The 22313-nt window shown below is 36.8% G+C and overlaps 2 protein-coding genes and 1 long non-coding RNA gene across 3 annotated transcripts in view; 1 reads left to right on the top strand and 2 right to left on the bottom strand.

Moving 5' to 3' along the window:
* LOC120782021 (short stature homeobox protein 2-like) overlaps positions 1-13796 on the bottom strand; it is a 33749-nt gene extending 19953 nt beyond the window's left edge. Inside the window, exon 1 of the mRNA XM_040114179.1 lies at positions 13634-13796. Within this exon, the coding sequence (XP_039970113.1) occupies positions 13634-13783 (150 nt within the window). The 5' untranslated portion in view covers positions 13784-13796. The remainder of the gene's footprint in view (positions 1-13633) is intronic.
* Positions 13797-19386: 5590 nt separating this feature from the next.
* On the top strand, positions 19387-20100 carry LOC120782033. Its single transcript, XR_005706210.1, has 3 exons — positions 19387-19568; positions 19643-19824; positions 19911-20100. It is a non-coding gene; the product is annotated as an uncharacterized LOC120782033 (long non-coding RNA).
* A 616-nt stretch (positions 20101-20716) lies between these two features.
* Positions 20717-21771, bottom strand: LOC120782024 (putative nuclease HARBI1). Its single transcript, XM_040114181.1, has 6 exons — positions 21713-21771; positions 21480-21645; positions 21230-21420; positions 21024-21168; positions 20857-20970; positions 20717-20746 (listed from the first exon to the last, which is right to left on the bottom strand). Exons 1-6 carry the CDS (start codon positions 21769-21771, stop codon positions 20717-20719), a joined length of 705 nt encoding a protein of 234 aa, XP_039970115.1.
* Positions 21772-22313: the final 542 nt, after the last annotated feature.

The raw sequence follows: 22313 nt of genomic DNA, 5'->3' as shown, positions 1-22313 counted from the left end.
GTCGAACGAGGTTCCGCTTCTCTGGTGTGCACCGAGCTGCGGATTGGAATCGGGTTCCACGGCCGCGATGGATGGGTGGCCGATTCACTTCGCGTATCAAGCTGCGATGTAGCAGCGTGTGATGCGGCATATTTGGCACAGCCCTCGTGACTCACACTCTGGAGTCATATGTGTATGTGACAGGCAGTTGTGGCAGTGCCCGTGTGCCTGGGCAACTTGCTGCCGTTGCACGGGTCGCATATCTCAAAATATGCCACAATGGTGCAGGCGATGTGGGCGTCGACAGATGGGGCATCTTAGGATCTCCGAAGTCCGTGATGGGCTTGATTGTGGTCGAGTGCCACTGCGAGGTGCAGATGGAAGGACCGCTGCAGACGCGTATCTGGCGTATCTACATCCATGGTGATCTGTGTAGAGAAGATTATCGATTATAAATCTATCATAAAATTAGATATGGGCCATCGTGCCACGACATGCGGCATGAATGAAGGTCGTAGTGATTGACCGTTTGGTGTTAGTTTTCTTTGTTATTTTTCGACGGTTTGCTATTTTTTGGCGATCTGTTATATTTTGACTGTTTACTATTGGCGTACTTTCTCGCATTTTATTGGTTTCATTTGGTTCGTTTATTGTGTAGCGATAATATCGGTTTATTTTTTGTGGTTTTCGGGTTCGCGGTCGTCGGTGGTTGGTAAAAAGCACAGCTTCACGAGCGGTCTGGTTAGTGTTCCGTTTTGCGTACCGAGATCCACGACTCGTATGTGACCGTCGGAGCCATAATGTAGCTTTTCTATGAATCCAAGCCGCCACTCGGTAAGGGGTAGACAACCATCATGAATGAGGACACAGTCTCCAAGTTTAGGCGCTTGTTCAGGAGTCTTCCAACGGTATCTTTTGTGGAGATCATTTATGTACTCGTCCTTCCAGCGGCGGCTGAAATCATGATAGAGAATTTTAATTCTTTACCCATCGATTTAATAGGGATAGCGACTCCACGCCTGGCTCAGGTATGGCGGTGAAATCTGAGGGGTCTTGCGAGAGTACTGTGAGTGGCCGTGAATTGAGAACGACTTCAATTCGATTTAATAACGTAGTGAACTCTTCGTAATTGAATTTATAATTTCCAGATACCCGTTTGAAATGGGATTTAAAGCTTTTTACAGCTGATTCCCATAAACCGCCTATATGAGAAGCGCTAGGGGGTATAAATTCACAATTGATACCTTGAGGGGCGTACTTTTGTACGATGTCGGGTGACACTTGTTTTAGGAAATCCACAAGTTGCTTTTCTGTGGCTCGTTGAGCTCCAATGAAAGTTTTGCCATTATCGCTCATGATCTTGCATGGGTAGACACGTCGAGCGACGAAGCGAGAAAATGCCGCGAGAAAAGCCTCTGTCTTCAGATTACTACATAGCTCAAGGTGTACTGCCTTTGTCGTGAAACATCCGAAGACAGCCACATAGCCTTTCATGAGAGTGGGAGACCTTAACATGGACGCCTTTACCTGGAAAGACCCAGCAAAATCAACACTTGTTGTGGGGAAAGGTAGAGCGAAATTGTGCAAATCTTGCACATGAAGAAGCACTTCTTGATTTGCGGCTTAAGACGGGGGATATAATACTCCTGCCGTACCATATGTTGCATGAGGCGATGTTCGGCATGTAGCATTAAGATGTGGATGTAATTGAGGAATAAGGTGGCAAATGGTGACCTCTCTGGAATTATTATTGGGTGGCGTTCGTTGTATGTTAGGCTGGAATTAGCAAGCCGACCATTGGCAAGAAGCAGACCTTTCGTGTCCAGAAATGAGTTTAGAACTAAAAGTGAGCTCTTTTTATCAATCGGCTTCGATTCTCTTAGTAGTGATATATCGCGGCTGAGGTAGCGCGCTTGTGTATATGTTATTATTGCGACCTTTGCCTTTTGTAACTCTAGGTGCATCACTGTGTTGCATGGGAAATTATGTGATCCCTTGACTTTGCTTTTGAGTTGTTCTATAAATTTGAACATATACGCAACTCTTGGAAACAATGAAAATCGCTCAAAGATGACGGCATCATCTATTAATGTGTGAAGGGTGGCGATTTTTCGACCTTCTGGAGCGATAATGTTGCGGATGGGTGATTGTGGCCAAGAATCAGGAGATTCTATCAACCATCGGGGGCCATTCCACCAGAGGGTGGTGGTGGCAAGGTGCAGTGGCTTGCACCTTCTTGTACCTAGATCGGCAGGATTGTCAGCACTAGCTACATGACGCCAAGTGGCTGATCCCACTAGGTCAAGTATTTGACCGTCTTCCATACATGTGGTGGTGTTTCCAACCAGGCTAGTACAATATATAGTTATATATATATATAGTTTGCATTTTGTCATATTTAAATGCATTTGCACCATGGCTACTAATTTGGAAAGTAGTTGTGCGCCACATTACTCAAGTCGTGGGAGACTTATAGTAAGTGGCTTGTGGTCGTGGTACGCTTTGCGTGCGCACATAGATAGTAGCGCAGTATGCCTTTTCAGAGGCGTCACAGAAGCCATATAATTCGACTTTGTTATCGGGGGAGTAATTTACCCATCGCGGAATTTGAATCTGAGAAATATCATTCAGATTTTTTGCGAACTCGGACCATTTTTCACTTGTTCGTCCCAGTCGGTCCCATCTAGCCATAATTCTTGTATTAAGATTTTCGCTTGTATCATAATTATGGCTTTCGCTTGCGGGGTCGAAAGGTTTTGCCACCGAGGATAAAATCTGTCTTTATGTGATGGCTGATAATGCGGATATGGACTCTGTCGTGTATGAGAACTGGTCCGATATCGCATTCCATTGGATGTCTAATGTTTTTGTTGTACTTTCCTTTTCGAATATAAGGAAATTAGTGTCCAACAACTGCTGTGGGTAATAGTACCCTACTGTGATTTTCGCTATGTAGCGTTTGGGTTTTTAACGCCTTTGAGCAACATGATTTTCAGAATTTGTTGTTGCAACTAGACCTGTTGCTCGTTTTACGACTGCGCTGTTTGGGGGTGAGCTGGAAAAATTGGTTATATGTAACATTGAATGATGTTTTTTATGGCAGTAAACGCAATTAAATTTGCTTTCGCAACCTTTAAGCGTATGCGCATCTGACAAACAGTGGGTACATAGCTTTTTCGTTCTTACGAAATTGTTTTGATCGCTAACTTTATTTTTTTTGAATTTTTCGCACGATTTTAGCTTGTGACCTCCTCTACAAAGTTCGCATGACGTTTGTTTATATTCTTCGGATGTGAACGCTTGATTTTTGAAAAAGCTTCTATTTAAATTATTGTGGCTACTTGCTTGCGGTCTATTGAAGCTTCTTTTAAGGTCGTTTTGAACGTTTTTCATTCTGACAAGTTTTTTTATCTACCCTTTCTACAATTTCATATTTGGTAGTAAGAAATTCTTTCATTTGCTGACACGTTGTGCACTTTCTTCGTGATTAGAGCGATTGCTCCTACAAAAGTAACAATTTTTCTGGTAATGCAGGTGTGCATATATTTACCAGAATGGGGTCCCAATTATCTGTGGGAATATTCTGTGTCGATAAAACTGACAAACAATTTGAAACAGTGGATTGAAGCTTTATGAATAGTTCACTGGTTTCTGGTTTTTTCTGAATTTTTGGCAAATTCGTTAGCATCGTCACTTGCTTGTCGACCGATATTCTCTTGTTTTCGTAACGTGCTTGAAGAGCTTTCCAAGCAAAATTGAAATTTTCGTCATTGAGAGCGAACTGTTTGACTATTACGCCTACATGACCTTTGGTTTTGTATCTGGGGTGATACAATTGCTGCGCTTGTGATAATTTAGGATGGTTTATGTGCACAGCTGTAAACATGTCCCGGAAGGACGGCCACTGTTCATAACCACCATGAAATATATCTGTGTCGCATACTGGCACTTAAGTTGAATGCCTGAACTTGCCTCTTGGGCTTGTCTTTGTGGCGGCTCTACTCTCGGTTGTTGAGTAGGTGCTATTGATTTGATTAGTTTTAGTTGATCAGAGATCATGGCTTTTGTCTCTTCGAATTGGTCAAAGCAATTTTCGTATTTTGAGCAAGCCGAGGATTTAAAATTTTCTGGTAGATCTGAGTCGTCAGATTCTACGATTGCGTCATATGCCGCGTGGAGACGTGTCCAGAAGTTGTCAAGATTTTTTTTTTTAATTTCTAATACCGATTCAGAATTTCCTTGAAGCGGTGAAGATGAGAATCGAGTGCAGTACCGAATTAGACTGTCACTCTCGGAAATAAATTTGGTGTATGAAAAATCTTTCACCCTTTTTTGTTTTGTTTGCACCTTGCTTTGAGCGTGTAGCATCTGCAGGTGTACACGGGCTTTTTTCTTCTGAAATCATCTTTGGATCTCTTAGCAACTGAGTTGTTTTAGATTCCTTTGAGTCTGAGCTCATTTAAAAGATGTATAAAATAAATCAAAAGGTCTTAGTGAAAACTAGACTTGTAGGTGTTTAGAAAAAATTTCGTATATAAAAAGTTTAATAGAAGACCCTTTTGTATGTAAGAGTTAAAAAAAAAAATCAACAAAACCAATGGCTTTTTAAGAAACCGAGATTTCTAAATATTTTCGTATATATACATATGTATTTATGATTAGACGAGAACTCTTTTAGGTAAATACGAGTTTTGAACGAAATTGATATAAAGATAACGCTTTTCGTATTTGATAATCTGTGTAATTGCGAACTCTTTTAAGTTAATAAGAGTTTTAAAATGAAGTAAACAATTAATCCCTTAAATTTGATTTAATTATTTTTTTAATGACCGGAAATTATTTAAAGTATTTTATTTTTCTGTGTATATTTCTTTTATATGAGCTTTATGTCCGACTGTCCTATAAGGTATACCTATACATTAGGGTGTGTCATTCTGAGGCAACCTTTTTTTTTTCAACTGAAAAACCGGCTCAAAACTTTCGAAATGTGTAAGAAAAAAGTCACTCAAAAGATGAGCTCTTAATATTAATATTAAGAGGTGCCTCTTTCAAATTTTCTGTTTTCCATATAAATAACATGGAAAAAAATATTTTTTTTTTTGTGGTGGTTATTGTGCGGAGGTGTTATATGTGCACGCGATGGCTGCCAGTAGGGATGGTAAACTCTCGAGTAGAATCGGAATCGAGTTAGTTTTTCAGTATTTTCAGTATATATTGTATATATTTATATGCGTATGTATATATGTATATGTTCGTATGAAAAACCACGAAAAGAGAATTAACCGACCGCAGGTAATTTTCTCAAGTTCACTCGTTCTTATGTATATGTATATTTTTATAATTACGCCGCATATATGTACATGAAACTTATAGGCTTTCTTAGAGGTGTCTAGGAACCTATTTTTCAGAGTACCAAACGAAAAAAAAAATTTTTTTTTTTGATCCACCTTAATATGCACTGATGTTTGACGATGAATATCTCGTAAACGCTTAACTCAATCGAAAAATCATAACAGACCATGTTTATAGAGCAGTAAATTTCCAACAAAACTATGAGCTACATCATTCATAATAATTTTTTTTTATTGAGTTATAAAATTCATAAGAAATAAAAAATTTTCCCAAAAATAATCAAATTTTAACTGTTAATATCTTTTAAACGTTTGGGCTTACGAAAAAATCATCGTAGACCTTTTTTGTAGAGCATTCAATTTCCTACAAAATCTAAGGAACGAGATATTTTTTCAAGTAGTTGGAAGCGAGATATAAATTTTTCTATCTGATAATAACAAAAAATTGTATGTAGGACGACCTTCCCGTTACAATTAAAAACTCATGTTTGGAGAGGCTTTCTTAGAGGTCTTCAGGAACCTATTTTTTCGAGTACCAAACGAAAAAAATTTTTTTTTTTTTGAATCACTCTAATGTATATGTATTTTTGAAATATATATATTAATGTGGTTATGGTTAAACTAGTAAATGAGCAAGTTATGCTCTTTGGATGTTATAGAAATATATGTGACATATATGTATGTATGTATGTATTTTATCTCCAATTTTTGATTTCCGCCGGGGGCTTTTGGGGATAATACTTGTAAGTGTGCATGTCTTGATTTGCGTGTGCCTTTTTGTGCCGGTTTGTGACTGTTTTTCTTCTCCCCAGTCCTTTTGCTGCTGGTGTTGTGGTTGTGTTTCCAGATTTCTATTTTGTCTCACTTTGGGATTTTGTTGATACAGCACTGTGCTTGTTTGTAATAATTTTTTATTTCCGTTTGCGCACCACAACTTTGTCACCTCACTTTTCTCTTTTTTTCCTTTTCTTTCCTTTTCTTTTCCAATTGTTTTTTCTTTTTCACTATTTGTTTTTGACACTACCGTTAAATTTTTTTTGGTTTTTGGTGGAGGTTTTGTACTGTACTGGTACTGTTTTCTTTTATTAGCCAACGGCTTTTGTTTCCCACTTTGTCACCACCGGTGTTTAAAATTTTTTTTTCACAGGTTGTTTATATTTCCTTGTTTTTGGTTGTCACTAACGGCCTTTTGGTTTTGCTCCCTTGGTCACCTCCGTTTTTTACAAAATCAAAATTTTTCACCGTTGTTTTGTTTTTGTTAAATCACAATTATGTGCACATATAATGTGTTTTCTTCGTATAGGTTTATTGTTTATTCACTTCACAAAATTTTTTTTTGTTTTAGTAATGGATGTTATTTATTATTTACCGCGTCGTCACGTCATCGTGATTAATTTTTATTTATTTATTTATTTATTTTTTTAATTTATTTTATCACTAGTGCCGTCCGGTATGGATCGAAGGACCATATATAAATTGCTATAGAAATAAACTACCGGCACTCACCTTTGACGAATTCGAAAAAAGAGCATTAAACGATGAAACTTGAAGCGGTTGGAAGTTAGCGTATGGATATGCGCACGGACCGTAAACAAAAGAAGCTCGGCGCCGTCCGCCAGTCCCTTTTGTTAATTGTGTTTTGGTATCCTAGTATATGATGATGCGGTGTGCATGATGCCGATGTGTTGAGTATGGGGTGTGTAGTGTGGGATGAAAATATGATGTGCATGATGCCCATGTGTTGAGTATGGTGTGTATGTGTGGGGTGTAGCTGTGTTACATTAAAGGGGGGCTCAGAAGCTCATTTAGCCAGTCAGTTGTAGACATATTTAGCGAAAACTGTTTAATCTTGCATTTTGTGGATGAAATCAATGCTAAAAGATGATTAAATTGTGACTGATTTACTCGTAATATTTGGCGGAAGCGATTCTCATCTATTGAAGTCAGAATATCTTCGTGCCAATGCACAGTGGTCGGTCTTGAATGAAATCAGCGGTCAAAAATACTTCCACTGCCTATATTAAAGTGAAATTTTTTCCTCAGCTTTTTAAAATCAAAAAAATTATTTTAACATAAATAAACCGCTCCAAAGCCCTATCTGGTTTCAAATTCCGCCACCCACCGATGATAATAATAAAAACGTTGATTACCAAAAAAGAATTATTTGAATATTATTCAACTAAATCAAAAACTGATTTTAATAAAATTGATATACTTTTGCATCGTAGTTTTCTTTGACCAAAAATGAAAGGATCTGAGCTCAATTGTAATCGGTTTAATAAGTCCTGATTTGTAACGACACGTGAGTTCTTTCGTGTATGATGGAGTCGATACAACCTAACGTTCCTATTCCTTGACTCAGCAGCTTCTTCTGAGAGCTCTCTAATTGAAACTAATGCATATTGAATAACATCGGGAGCGTGAATTAAAATTGTATGGACTGACGCAGGAAGATAATACCAGGAATACTTTGATGTTAATTCTTTTGCAGTATCTAGCGCAAATTTCCTAAATTTTTCCACGTTAATTTTGTACCCTGATGATAAAGCTTGTAGTAATACTGCACAATTTTCAATCAATACTTTTTCTATGCCTGTTATTTCAGCAGATATATGGGCATTGTTGAAAAATTTTCTAGCAGTATTTCCATCGTTTGAAGATCCACTACCACCTGTTTTTGGTTTGTCGACTATAAGACCTATTCTTTCACGAAACTCGCACTCCACGTTTTTTTTCCGTCTTGGAAATCGTTCGTTATCTTCTAAACCCCTTATTTGCCATTGTCTGATTTCAAATCTATAAGAAATGTGACGGAAATATTCAAAAAATCGAATGTAGGCACGTAATGGAGACAATCCAAATTCGTAGCGATCTGTTCGTACTTCTTTTTTCAAGCATTTGTCAAAATCGTTCATCTCAGTAGGTTTGGCCAGGCATATATAGCATTTTGCAGATGAGGTTTCAGTTAAGGCATTGCACACTTTGCTATCCCCCATTGTAAGTTGAAGAATGTGATCGATATAAAATTTACGATTGGTAGCTGTTTTGAACTCAGTGGGACTTAATTGTTGAATTTTGTTTTTAAAATATAATTCTTCATTTAGGGTTAATTGAACTGATTCCTTTTGAAACTGAATTCGAACAGGACGGCAATTGCGGGTGGATGAAGGTCGGGGGTTTTTCCAAATTAGTATGTGCTCCTCATCATTTTGCGATTTTATTATCATTTGTAGAGGGACATATGACGTAACAAATAAATTACTGTCTTCCAAATTATTATTTTCGAATTTTTGCTTATATTCGCTCTGCCCAGAACTGCCATCAAAGGCCCATTTTGCTATTAATGTTAGTTAATTAGAGGAGTCATTGAGTTCATTAATTACATCGCTTTGCAACTCTAACAGGATAACTTTTCTGTTTTTCCTTTAAAATATTATCATAGCAAGGTAAAAAGTGAACATCAAATTTGTTGTTAACGAAGCTTCTAATAAGTTGATACTGGTTCTTCGCTAAATTTGCTTCAGTGATAAGTGATATTACGTCACATGTCTTTGCGCGAAAGATCGACTTATTCGGTTTCCTACAAGCTCAACGCAAATCATCAACAGCGGACACATCGAGTTCTGCTAAATCTGCTAACCTTCGCCGCTTCGTTCTCTCTGAGCACTCTATCAGACTTAATCTAGGACGTCCTTGATCTTGACTCAATACGGATGATTGTCGTCTTAATAATATATATTCATATTGTGCAAACCAATTCGAATTTTTTTGTATAACTTTTGAATTTAATCTGTGGTTTTTATTCCACATTTCTGCAAATCTTTTAAGTATGTAATCAAGTCTTTTATTATACTCTCGCAACAAAGTTGCTAAGGAGAGTATTATAGTTTTGTTCACATAACGGTTGTTTGTAAGTCCTAAAACTAAAAGAGTCAGATATAGGGTTATATATACCAAAGTGATCAGGATGACGAGTAGAGTTGAAATCCGGATGTCTGTCTGTCCGTCCGTCCGTTTGTCCGTCCGTCTGTCCGCCCGTGCAAGCTGTAACTTGAGTGAAAATTGAGATATCATGATGAAACTTAGTACACGTATTTCTTGGCTCCATAAGAAAGTAAAGTTCGAAGATGGGCAAAATCGGCCCATCGCCACGCCCACAAAATGGCGAAAACCGAAAACTTATAAAGTGTCATAACTAAGCCATAAATAAAGATATTAAAGTGAAATTTGGCACAAAGGATTGCATTAGGGAGGGGCAGATTTGGACGTAATTCTTTTGGAAAAGTGGGCGTGGCCCCGCCCCCTACTATTTTTTTTGTACATATCTCGGAAACTACTATAGCTATGTCAACCAAACTCTATAGAGTCGTTTCCTTCAGGCATTTCCATATACATTTCAAAAATGGAAGAAATCGGATAATAACCACGCCCACCTCCCATACAAAGGTTATGTTGAAAATCACTAAAAGTGCGTTAACCGAATAACAAAAAACGTCAGAAACACTAAATTTTACGGAAGAAGTGGCAGAAGGAAGCTGCACCCAGCCTTTTTTTAAAAATTGAAAATGGGAGTGGCGCCGCCCACTTATGGACCATGAACCATATCTCAGGAGCTACTAAACCGATTTCAATGAAATTCGGTATATAATATTTTCTTAACACCCTGATGACATGTGCGAAATATGGGTGAAATCGGTTCACAACCACGCCTTCTTCCAATATAAAGCTATTTTGAATTCCATTTGATGCCTTCTCTGAATAATTTATAGTACGTTAGGAACCAATGATGATAGCGGAATAAAACTTTACAAAAATACGGTATTTGAAAAATATGTAAATGACGTATTATGAAATCTCGATTATCACTTTACCATGCGAGAGTATAAAACGTTCGGTGACACCCGAACTTAGCCCTTTCTTACTTGTTTTTATTGAAATTGAAATGAATTTTTGATGACTCATGCCCAGCTCTTGACCGATGCTACGGCTGCTACTATGCCGGTCTCTTTCGACCAATTCAGCGATTTTATCGCAATTTTCGACGACAGGCCTTCCAGAGCGTGGCGCATCTTCGACCACCTCTACACCAGAACGAAATTGAAACTGTATCGGGTCCATAAACTGCACAAATTTTATTGGCGGCTTGAGATGCATTTTTGCCTTTATCGTAGTAGTACTGTAAAATATGCCGTATTTTCTCTTTATTTTGCTCCATGTTTGCGACGCTATAACTCTCGAACGACTTTAAGAAAACAATAATCAATCAAACACGTGTTAGCGCGTGAAATGAGCTTTCCAAAAAGGTATAGCATGACCCGATGCGACGAATAAAACTAGAATTACGCGCTTTCAGCGCCAACTAGTGAAAATACCACAAGACTTTTTTGACAACGTAATATATTTCACCAATATTTTGGCAATACTGTCGCCATTTAAAGATTCCAAGTTTCTAAGGTTGGAGTAAATAATCTTACTTGTATATTTACAAACAAAAACAATACTGTAACGATGGTCTCGATAATCGCCAGGCATGGCTTTGTGTCCTTTTTTCTATTTCGAAAACTAAGGAGAACCGTAAAAGCACTCGTTTTGCAAGATACATGAAAATCGCTAAAAGAGCTAAAGGTTATCCCAAAAATCGAGTTTGGAAGTGTTTTGACGATTGAAAAAAGATCTGGCAAATCCCGTATTTAGCTGATTTTGTTAAAATAAATTATTTCATTCTGATTTGCACAAATAATTTTAAATGAATAAGATTAATAAGAAATAAGATTTCGTTGTTTTACTGTTCGCTGCTCTCTCATCTACATATATGTTGCCGGTTCGGTCCTTTAGATACACGTACTCATTGATTTTCGAAGAATAGTCTAACTTTGTTGGTGTGGAACTTATACATGTAGAAAAATTGTAGATAACTAATCTACACCGATCGTTCCATCAAATTAAAGTTAACTGTTAATGAAAAAGAACTGTAGTTGGAATATGACTCCGAAAGATTGATAATGACCATTGCAATGAAGAGGTAAGCATTGAATAATTTCAGTGTTGAACACTTTGTATCTCTTGAAACACCAACATGTCGCTGAATTACCCTATAGAAACGCTTAACATAACCGATTAATATGGTAATTCCAACTCAATTTCGACTCCAATCACATTTCCAAATCATTACATAATAGTAAACACAATAATGTAACGAAATAAATAATAAATAAATAAGATAAATAAAATATTGTTAAATGAGAATTAAAAAAAAACCCCAAGTTTCCGGAGAAAATTAATTTTTAACTTAAAGAAGGAAGCATTGATTATAAATTGTAAAATATTAAAAACTTATGAAAGCTATTGCCGAAAGATACAATACAAAACAAGTAAGGATTCCGGTGTATTTCATTACCATTCAAGTTACCAGGACCAAAGGCAGGGAAATACATAAGTTAAGGTACAAAATATCAAGCAGAGAATTGGAATCCTAGCACTTTTATATACCGCCATATTTGGCATAAGGTTTGGTAGAATAACAAATATCATGTGATATTTGGGAATATGGCTAATTCGTAGAATTTCACATATAAACTTTAAACTATAGTACATATATCCAATATACGTAGTATATAAGAATGTGAGGGGAGTTATGATCCTATTTCATTAATTTTCACATTGTCGGTATGTAATAGGATTCATCTTGAGTGAATTTGATGATTTTTCAACTCGTCTCATCATCCTGATCATTTATTTAAATCGATTAATTTTAGGTGATACATACCTCCGCTATGTGAACAAAACTATTATACTCGCTGGCAACATGTTGCAAGAGTATATCATAACAAGTAAGGAAGGGCTAAGTTCGGGTGTCACCGAACATTTTATACTCTCGCATGATAAAGTGATAATCGAGATTTCATTATCCGTCATTTACATATTTTTCAAATACCGTATTTTTGTAAAGTTTTATTCCGCTATCATCATTGGTTCCTAACGTACTATAAATTATTCAGAGAAGGCATCAAATGGAATTCAAAATAGCGTTATATTGGAAGAAGGCGTGGTTGTGAACCGATTTCACCCATATTTCGTACATGTCATCAGGGTGTTAAGAAAATATTATATACCGAATTTCATTGAAATCGGTCTAGTAGCTCCTGAGATACGGTTTTGGTCCATAAGTGGGCGATGCCACTCCCATTTTCAATTAAAAAAGCCTGGGTGCAGCTTCCTTCTGCCATTTCTTCCGTAAAATTTAGTGTTTCTGACGTTTTTTGTTAGTCGGTTAACGCACTTTTAGTGATTTTCAACATAACCTTTGTATGGGAGGTGGGCGTGGTTATTATCCGATTTCTTCCATTTTTGAAATGTATATGGAAATGCCTGAAGAAAACGACTCTGTAGAGTTTGGTTGATATAGCTATAGTAGTTTCCGAGATATGTACACAAAACTTAGAAGGGGGCGGGGCCACGCCCACTTTTCCACAAACATTGCGTCCAAATATGCCCCTCCCTAATGCGATCCTTTGTGCCAAATTTCACTTTAATATCTTTATTTATGGACGGACGGACAGACGGACGGACGGACAGACGGATTTCGACTCTACTCGTCACCCTGATCACTTTGGTATATATAACCCTATATCTGACTCTTTTAGTTTTAGGACTTACAAACAACCGTTATGTGAACAAAACTATAATACTCTCCTTAGCAACATTGTTGCGAGAGTATAAAAATCGGCAGTAAAACCATACTACTATATTGGTGGCAATTTGCAATTTACTTCGAATCTGTAGGAAGTTTGCTACAATATATTCGTATACTAAATATATGTATGTATGTACAGTACATTAACTACTAAACGATGCTCATCGCGCCCACTAATTTCTCTTTATTATAAATTATACGAAGTATGTTCGATACTTATAATATTGGTATTAATACCGATATCAATAGTTCATGGACGTATACATATGTACTATACATATATACTTTATAGAGAATCTAGATACACTTACAAGATTTTTTGAAATGGATTCGGGAGACATGCATTCTTTCCCACATATGTATACCGTACTGCACTTGATAAATACGAACAAGATATTTGGTATAATAGAAAATCCACAGAACCATACAAAACACTCAGGACTTAAAGAGAAAGTTTAACCTCTGGATATGCAATTGGAAATCGAAAAATATGAACACTAAAGTTGTCAAAAAAACATAGGTATAATGAAATTTTAAATCCAACTAAACTGGCACTCCTTTGATTGACTTGTTTGCTGGAAAATATACATTAAGTATCTACAAATCTTACTTGTACTTTTGCTTCATTTAATCCAAGGCGCAGGCTTAATGCTTCTCTCATAAAAGCGTCGGGATAATGAGTCTCATCAAAGAGTTTTTCCAGATTGTTTAGTTGTTCTGTGGTAAAATTTGTACGAGTTCGCCGTTGCTTATGACTCATTGCGGTTGCTTTTTATTTTCTGTAATAAAATAATTTAGTTTTATTTTATAATACACAAGTGGATCCGGCCACGCGTTGCTGTGGTATACATTTTATACTATATAATAAACTATTCAATACAGTAAAAATTTTATTTACGGATAAAGGCGAAAACGTTTTTGTCGTTATAACAACTCAAGGGATTGTACTACTTGAGGTTTTATTTTGAATATGTTCATACCAATAAATTTTATTGGAAAAAATAACGAATTCAAGGTTGTTTTCTCAATGTCTGGTTACCAGCCTTTCTGAGTTGTCTAGTTAATAGATTGTACTTAATAAACTTCAACATTGTGCATGGTTATTGCAACCGCTTAAAAGAGCGTCTATTTAATCGAGCTTTCACTGTATTTTTTATTAATGATTATTTATTACTATCTTATCTTCTAAGTTGATTCGAACTCGGTTTAGTAGTTTAGAAGTTCATCGCGGACAAAGAACGTGACACGTCATTTTAATATAGTATAAAGATGGTTTTATGGTCAGAGGTCGTAATGATGTCTTACTGCAAGTGGTCGCATTTCAACCTTCATCAGGCTTATCCCCTTTATCGTACCCTTCTATACCTATTAAATCGCAAAAGTTCTGTTCATTGATTTCTTTATACCGACAATTTACAAAATATTTAATCGTGTTACTGAATTCGTTTACTTTATTTATTTTTTATTTTTTTATCAACAAGAGGGTTATGTTACTGATTAATTAAATCAGAATCCCACTTGACTCTACTTTCTAAGTATATGTTTTTGAGTTCCTTGTCATTCGCCCATTATTGAGAATGTATACTTTTGACCAATTAAACTGAAACTTTAGTGCCTCCTCATAAATTTCTACCAGCGCTTTACAAAAAGCAGGGATTGATGAAGCAATTTGTAAGTAAATCCAAGATATGAAAATTGCTTTAAATACGGAAGGTGTTTTGTTTCGTTCTTCATAGGAATAGGAATAAAAATTGGACAATGGTCGTGGAGCCGTCCATCTGTAAATAAAATTCAATAAATACTCAACCAACTTTAACCAAATTTGGGGTACTAGATTATACTAACTTTCTCGTGCTGCAGTGGAATAGGTAAAATCGGACTACAACCAAGAAATAACATATTATGTAAATCTCACTCGATTTTTTCATCTCACATATACTTGTATGGAAGTCGGGTGCAAGTGACGTTGTTAAACTAAAACAAATATTGCCAATAACGCAATGAAGGATGGAAACCTTAAAAATTGTTTAAATTGAAATATAACTTTTCAAGTATTCAGACATTGAATACGTGGACGCTGTCAAAATAAAACTTAGTATTGCAAAAATAATACCATTAAGGTATTATATTTGTTGTAATCGGAAAATAACTTTCAAGATATCGAACATGTGGGTGCTGTGCTTATCGCTGACTTTTTAACGAAAGAAGCAGTCAAAATGTCAAATCTAGTATTGAAATTCAATATCGGTTGATATCTTTTAATACCACCGTGCTCTTGTGTCAAAAATTGGTAAAACCAGGTGAATACTTCACCTACCCCCTGAATAAATGAGTACCCAATTTAATGCAGAGAGCACACAACTTCAGTCGAACATCAATAATTCTTCCGATTTTACCCTTAAGTTATTAAGAAAAAATACAATTTTAAATATAAAGTTAAAAAAATAAATATTTCTAAATGAAGTGAAATATATAATTACAAACGAATGCGGAGTGAATCTAATTCATTTTTGATGGTTGGTAGTCGGCAATAATCCATCGCTGGACCCTCCGACTGGTGGTAGATATCACATAATCACGACGTAGGCAGAGACTATTTTATAGTTGGAGCGGCAGCAGAGGCAGCCAACCGACAAAGCTAAGTTAAATAAGCATTGGGGACGCCTCCTCAATGGAAATGGGTGCAAGCAGCTCTTATTAATGTGGCGCTGGAAGTGCTTAAGCAATCCAGGTCTGCCACCGTCATGCACGGGTGCCGGATGGTACCAAGGTCAAATAAAGATGATAGCTTGTGATGACGAGCGGTCGGTCAACCTATCTAAAGCTGCAATAGCGAAGATTGGTGAGGGTTTTTGTGATAGAAAAATGAACTGGCAAATGCACCTATAAGAGCTAAAGACGTTTGCAACCATTCCAATCAGAGAATAATGACGACCTGGACATCCTCGTTAAACAGATATCAGACTCTTGTCGACAAGCTTTAGAGGTCGTTTGCCCAATACCATGTAGTAAAGAAAGAACTAACACTTAGTGGGAATTAGAATTAGGCCCATGGTGATCTCCCGTACTTAAAAGCATACAGAAAGTTTAAAGGAAGTAATTTAACTTACTCAAACTATCCCAAAGAGAAGAGACCTCTTAAGTTTATGCAAAAAAGAAGTAAGGAAAGCAAAAAAAAATTCGTGGAAATCTTTTTGTAATCAAGAAAAGGGCGGAAGCGTCTCGATTAATACGGCAAAGTCGATGCTTAACATTGTATACCTTCATAAGCCAGACCACAGCTGGGCGGTATTCAGTGAAAAGTGTACTCCTGCTAATAATAATAGAGATAGATTCCTGTAAACATAGTGTCAGAAAGTAATGTAGTAGTTATTAGGCGAAGGGCAGTATCAAGCTCTTCTAGTCACCGAAACACGAAAATATATCCACGGCGCAGTTACACGCTTTTTTGCTTTGTTTCCATCTAGAAGAAAACTTCATAATAATCCCCTCGTAGAAGCCTCCCTCCTTATTTGTGAAGAACTCAGACAGCCACTTTTCACAAGCCTATTTTGAGTTTAAATTTACACCAACAAGGGCGTTCGCCATAGACAGGAACAGGTGGTAATCCCCTGGCGCTATGTCTGGACTATATGGTGAATGAGATAAAAACTCCTATTCGAGCTCCCGTAGCTTCTGACGAGGCATCAACGAAGTGTGTGGTCTGGCGTTGTCCTGGTGGAACACTACACCCTTCCTGTTGGCCAATTCCGGACGCTGGAAGCTGTCCAGTTGTTCGCAGTAGATGGTAGAATTAAGAGTCAAGCTGATCATATAAGAGCAGCTTATAGTGGATGATTCCTTTCCAATCCCATCAAACACACAGCAAAACCTTCCTGGCGTCAGTTCCGGCTTGGCCACTGTTAGGGACGATTCATTCGCAAAATTGTGAGGCATGCGTTTTTCTCGTCTGTGCAGTACCTCGTTCGATAATCGGCAACGTCTACCGGAAATCAACTGACAGGAAGATTCCATTGTCCACTCCACCCATCAAGATTCCATTGTCTCGAATATATTGCAAACTAGGATTCAGGGCTTCAATCGCGACATTGTGCATTCATTCTACACGATCAATTTGCACCACTGTTGTAAATAAGTGTCTCTTCACTTGCAAAGTTCAGCTGATGCTTGAATACCGGTGGACGGAACAGCCAGCGCAACCACTTTGTCTTACCCAACTGTGCCAGCAGAAAGTTCAGCAAGAGAGTTGTGCCGGTACCCGCTAGGTCGTCCAAGAGAAGAATATTCCCTTTTCCGCTGGCTACGCGGTTTAATATGAAACTGCAAATTTCTGTTTGCTCCGGTAGTAATAGAAATTCTGGTTGGTTGACTTGAATTCCCAAAGTCCCTGTATCTTAACCGTGCCCCCTGACCAAACCTGTAAGCATTATCTTAACGAAGAATTCAGCAGCCAGCAACCAATAGTCATGAGTTGCAGGCAAATAAAAGCGTTAAACATGAAAATCGAGCGCTTAAGCCATGCTTAACCCTAGAACACACACCCAGAAAATACCACGTAAACACACACCCGGAATACGTTTGTACCCGGGACCTTATTTTGCGGTTTTTTTAATGCTTATTCAACCGATTACTATGATTTTTTTTAAATGTATATTTTAATATATAACAAGTATTTTGTCTTTTGTTTCATTCAAATATTCCTACTGGTTCCAGCGATATGGGCAAATAAAGTCAGGACATGCAACAGTGCATTTTTGTTTTTGTTGTTGCCCTGATAAATGCAAAACAAAATAATATAATTTATAATAATATACTTGTAGAGTAACAACGAATACACATTTTGGTTTTTATTTCATTCAAATATTCTACCTTTTTTTTTATAATAGGGGGAAGCATCGAAAGCCGAAGTGCGGAACTTTAATCCGCTAAACCTAACCTACTCCCAACTCAGGACTCTCCCACGGAACCACCGGCTAGGTATTACTTCGTGGGAGGGACAAGACATTTAAGTCTCCTCTATTGCGCGGACTGACGGACGCCTAGTCTGTTGAAAAGATCTCAGTTTGGTCATTATGAACGCTGACGCTTCGCTGACAGCTTTCCATTTATCAGTCGACTGACACATGAGTGTCGTCAAGTTTATCGACCGTAAAACTACCACCGAGTGTGGTTTTTAGCTGTTCCTTGTATTCGAAAATCGAGGGCAATGAAATAATACATGTTCAGAGTCTTCTATATGCTCTGTACACGTCGGACAGTTCGGACAAATGTCATTGTGGAATCTGAAAAGGTAGCTTCTAAAGCATCCATGTCCACTAAGTATTTGGGTCAGATAGAAATCTAAGTCCCCATGTCGTCTGTCTATCCACAAGTGGATGTCCGGTATAAGTCGATGGGTCCAGCGCCCTTTGGATGAGGAATTCCACCGCTCCTGCCACATTTTAGTACTCTTGTTTCTCTCCTCTGTCCTTACCGATACTGTTTTAGGCGTTGATAATTGATATAAACGCTCGAGTTCATCTCCCTGGATGTCAATGGGCGGCATGCTGGCTAATACTTCAGCAGCGTCGGTTGATATAGTCCGGAAAGCACTTATTACCCGAATTGCAGAAAGCCTATGCACTGCAATTATTTGTTTTGCATACGCTTTTATATCCATTGCCTGTATCCATACTGGTGCCGCATACAGTATTACGGAACTCATTGCTTTCGCTATTAAGAATCGCCGGCTGGAACGCACACAGCCTCTATTGGTCATCATTCTCGATAGCGCATTATAAATTCTGTTATGTCTCTTTTTCGTCAGACATTACTTGATTTGTGTATTAATGAAATTAACCGTGCGATTCTGTTGTGAGACATTCCAAGTGCTCTAAATTTGAGATTATAAGTTAGAGACAATTTTTGAGACTTGAGACGATTTTGCTATTCTGTAAGTGACAGTCACTAAAAATTTGCGAGTCTCTCAACTGAAAACGAAGAGGTCTGACCATCTGTCACATTTCATTATTTGGAGATGTATATAAAACCTGAATGAAAAAAGACCGTCTATAACAAATATTAAATTATCTTTAACGCAGTGAAAAAGATGAATTACCAATAAAAATAAAAATAAAAATAAAATGTATGTATTTGAAATACTATAGAGCTAAAATTTATGTGAAATTGATTTTTTTTTTACTTTTACCTGATTGAGTTTTGTATAAAACATAAACACCAACATTCGATTATTATCTGTGATGATCTCTATAAGTGAATTGTCAATATACATTCAAAATGGAAAACAAAGGTAAGTAAACGTTAAATTAAATTTGCTGTTATATTCTTTTACTTGTATATAATTAACTGTTGCAATTCCAGAATCCTTGCGTACAACAAAAGAGCAAATTGAATGCTACTTAGCATTTCTAGAGCTTCACCCTGAAATGAAGCTCCACAAGAACGATCCCACGCGACCCAAAAGGTTAGAAGAGCTGTGGATCGAACTTGCTCAACAGCTAAACGCTCTAAAGGGTCCATCACGTTCGCCTACCAAATGGAAGGAGGTAAATCTTTACATACATATACACTTATATATATATATATTTCAATTGTAATAAATATCTTGTTTATTTTACAGTGTTTAAACCACTGGAAAAACCAGATTCGCTCAAGGGCAAGAAAGGCAAAAGTAAGTAGGATATTGACAGGCGGAGGACCAATGCAGGAAATTCAATCCTCCGAGTTGGAAGAGCGGGCGATGGAACACTAGGGAGGACCGTGGTTGATGGGCTGCCTGATGTCCCAACTATTGGAGTAGAGGTATGATTAAATAAAATCTTTGCGTATATGTTTATAAACATTTTTTTATTAGTAAATAAAATGGAATGTTTTCTTTTTTCGTTTAGAACGACATTATAATCAATCTAGATCCGCAGAGTCCGACAGTAAGTGAGATGCCATCAACGTCACGTTCTCGAAGGCAGACTTCTCAGGAAATGTTTGCTGACATGATGGCTACAATGAAGAAGAGGAGCGAAGAAGAGGCAAAATTTAGAGAGACATCGCAACAATGCTTCCAAAATGTTGCGGACTCTTTGAACAATATGGCAAGTGCTATTTTAAAGCTATCGGAAGTTGTTTTAAAAAAAAAATTAAGAAAATATTTGTTTAAGTTAAGAAGATATTTTTAAGTTGTTCTTAGTAATGTTTATAATGTACATACACACCAAAGAATATGTTTATGTTAAATTATTTTTAAGTTCTCCTATTAATGTATATAATGTGCATACATATAAAAGAAAAACTGAATAAGTTAAATGATTTTTATGTTCGTATTAATGATTATTATGTACATACATATAAAAGACTGAATAAATGAATTTATTAATTTTTTGTGAAAATATAAATGAAATATTTATTTGTAAAGATATTTATTTACAAAGATTGTGTGAGAGAGTTTAAGCAGTTACGTCGTGCATTTATTCCTGCAGTGTAATACTGATTTGTTTGAGCTGGAGAATTATCAAAGAAGGAAGAGTCCTCAAAATTTTCCATGTCGATTTCATCGAAGTCACAAATATCATGTTTTTGCAAAATGTTGTGGAAAATTGAGCAAGTATAAACCAAGAACGCGGCGTTTGAGGGTGTATGCCTCAGTACTCGCTCTTTAGATAAGCACCGGAAACGAGACTTTAAAACACCAAAGGCTCTTTTAATTATGTTCCTGGCCTTTATATGGATTCTGTTATAAAGAACTTCATTTGATACAGATGGGTTTGATATAGGAGTCAAAAGCCATGGCTCCAGTGAATATCCTGAGTCACCTAGAAGCCATTTAAATGAACCAGAAACATGTTCCCTTAATAATTCTATTCTGGCCGGCGATGTTCTCCAAATGCCAGAGTCATGGCATGAGCCAGAAAAACGGGCATTTAAATGGCAAAAAATAAGTTTGTCGTCACAAATCTCAAATTCATATATACGTACATTAATTATATAAAATTAATATTTTAACCTACCGCTTCTAAGTTAATACTGTAGTAACCCTTTCGGTTCATGTATTCATGTGGAATAAAGTTAGACGACGAAGACGGTCCAATTATAGCAACATGGGTGCAGTCAATAGCACCAATCACTCCTTTTATTCCAAACTTATTATGGAAACTAGAAATATATTTATGTTTTGATATACTTGTTTAATTTAACTCATATATATATACTTTACCCCATTTTAATCGTGTTGTAGTGCTCTGTTGCATTTGGGAAACTTATTTCCACATTTTTGTGTTCCAACACAAGTTTGCATATATGCCTTATACTTCGGGATATGCTAGGTTGGCTCATGGCAGATAAATGGCTATTTCCAATGCAGTATTGGTATGAGCCATTTGAAAAAAAATATAGCACTGAAACGAACTAGAAATAGTACACCAATGTTTAGTAAAAAATTTTAATTTAAAAGCATGAACACTCACCCGAATCTCGAAAGGAATAGCAGACTTTCGGAAACGATTGTCGTGAGGTTTCAAATCCTGTATAAGGTCCCAACACAACGATTTTGGAAAACGAAAATATTTTCTAAATATTTCTTCCTCCAATAAAAATGGATCCTCACTATTCCTTAAGTGCGCCAAATTCCTCCTGTTTGCATTTCTGATTGAAAGAAATTAATAATACTGTTATATTCATTGCTTTAAACAATACTTACCTTTCTTCATTTTCATATGTTTCTAAAATTAACAAAAAAGCTGCGACTTCTTCGTCCATTGCTTGTTTTCTCTTTTCTCAATACGTTTGTGACCTGCTTATTACCAGCTGACAAAATTTGAGACAATGTTTTGAAACTAGAGACTGAGACTGTTTAGTGAATAGTAACCAGTCTCAAATTGAGACTTTACCTCAAAATGTGTCAAATAGAGCCTAGAGACTGGTTACAGAATCCCGCTATAATATGGTTGTGAGGGATTCCAGTCAAAAGTTTAATGTCTGACCATACCTTTTCGGTAGTTGACGCAGGAGAGATTTTGGCAGTGAATACTTCAAAACTTTTCCTTTTAGCCGTCTTTACAGCTCTTTTAAAGAAGGAGTTTGCTTTTTGTAATTATTCAGATTATATTCAGACATTGATATCTTGAAAGTATTCGAGTATTCATTTTTTTGTCACGCATATGACCAAGATCTTTGTTCCACCAGATCGGAAAAACTTTTGAAGACTTGCGTTTGGTTTGAGGGATCGACTTATTTGCCGCAGAACGAATCAGTTTTGTGAATGCAGATGTGGCTTGGTTGATGTTGTCGATTGGACTGGT

Source organism: Bactrocera tryoni, unplaced genomic scaffold (genome assembly GCF_016617805.1).
Source record: "Bactrocera tryoni isolate S06 unplaced genomic scaffold, CSIRO_BtryS06_freeze2 scaffold_9, whole genome shotgun sequence".
Classification (NCBI taxonomy): Eukaryota; Metazoa; Arthropoda; class Insecta; order Diptera; family Tephritidae; genus Bactrocera; species Bactrocera tryoni.
Note: the sequence above shows the minus strand (reverse complement) of the source record. Positions and strands in the feature narration are given on the sequence as shown.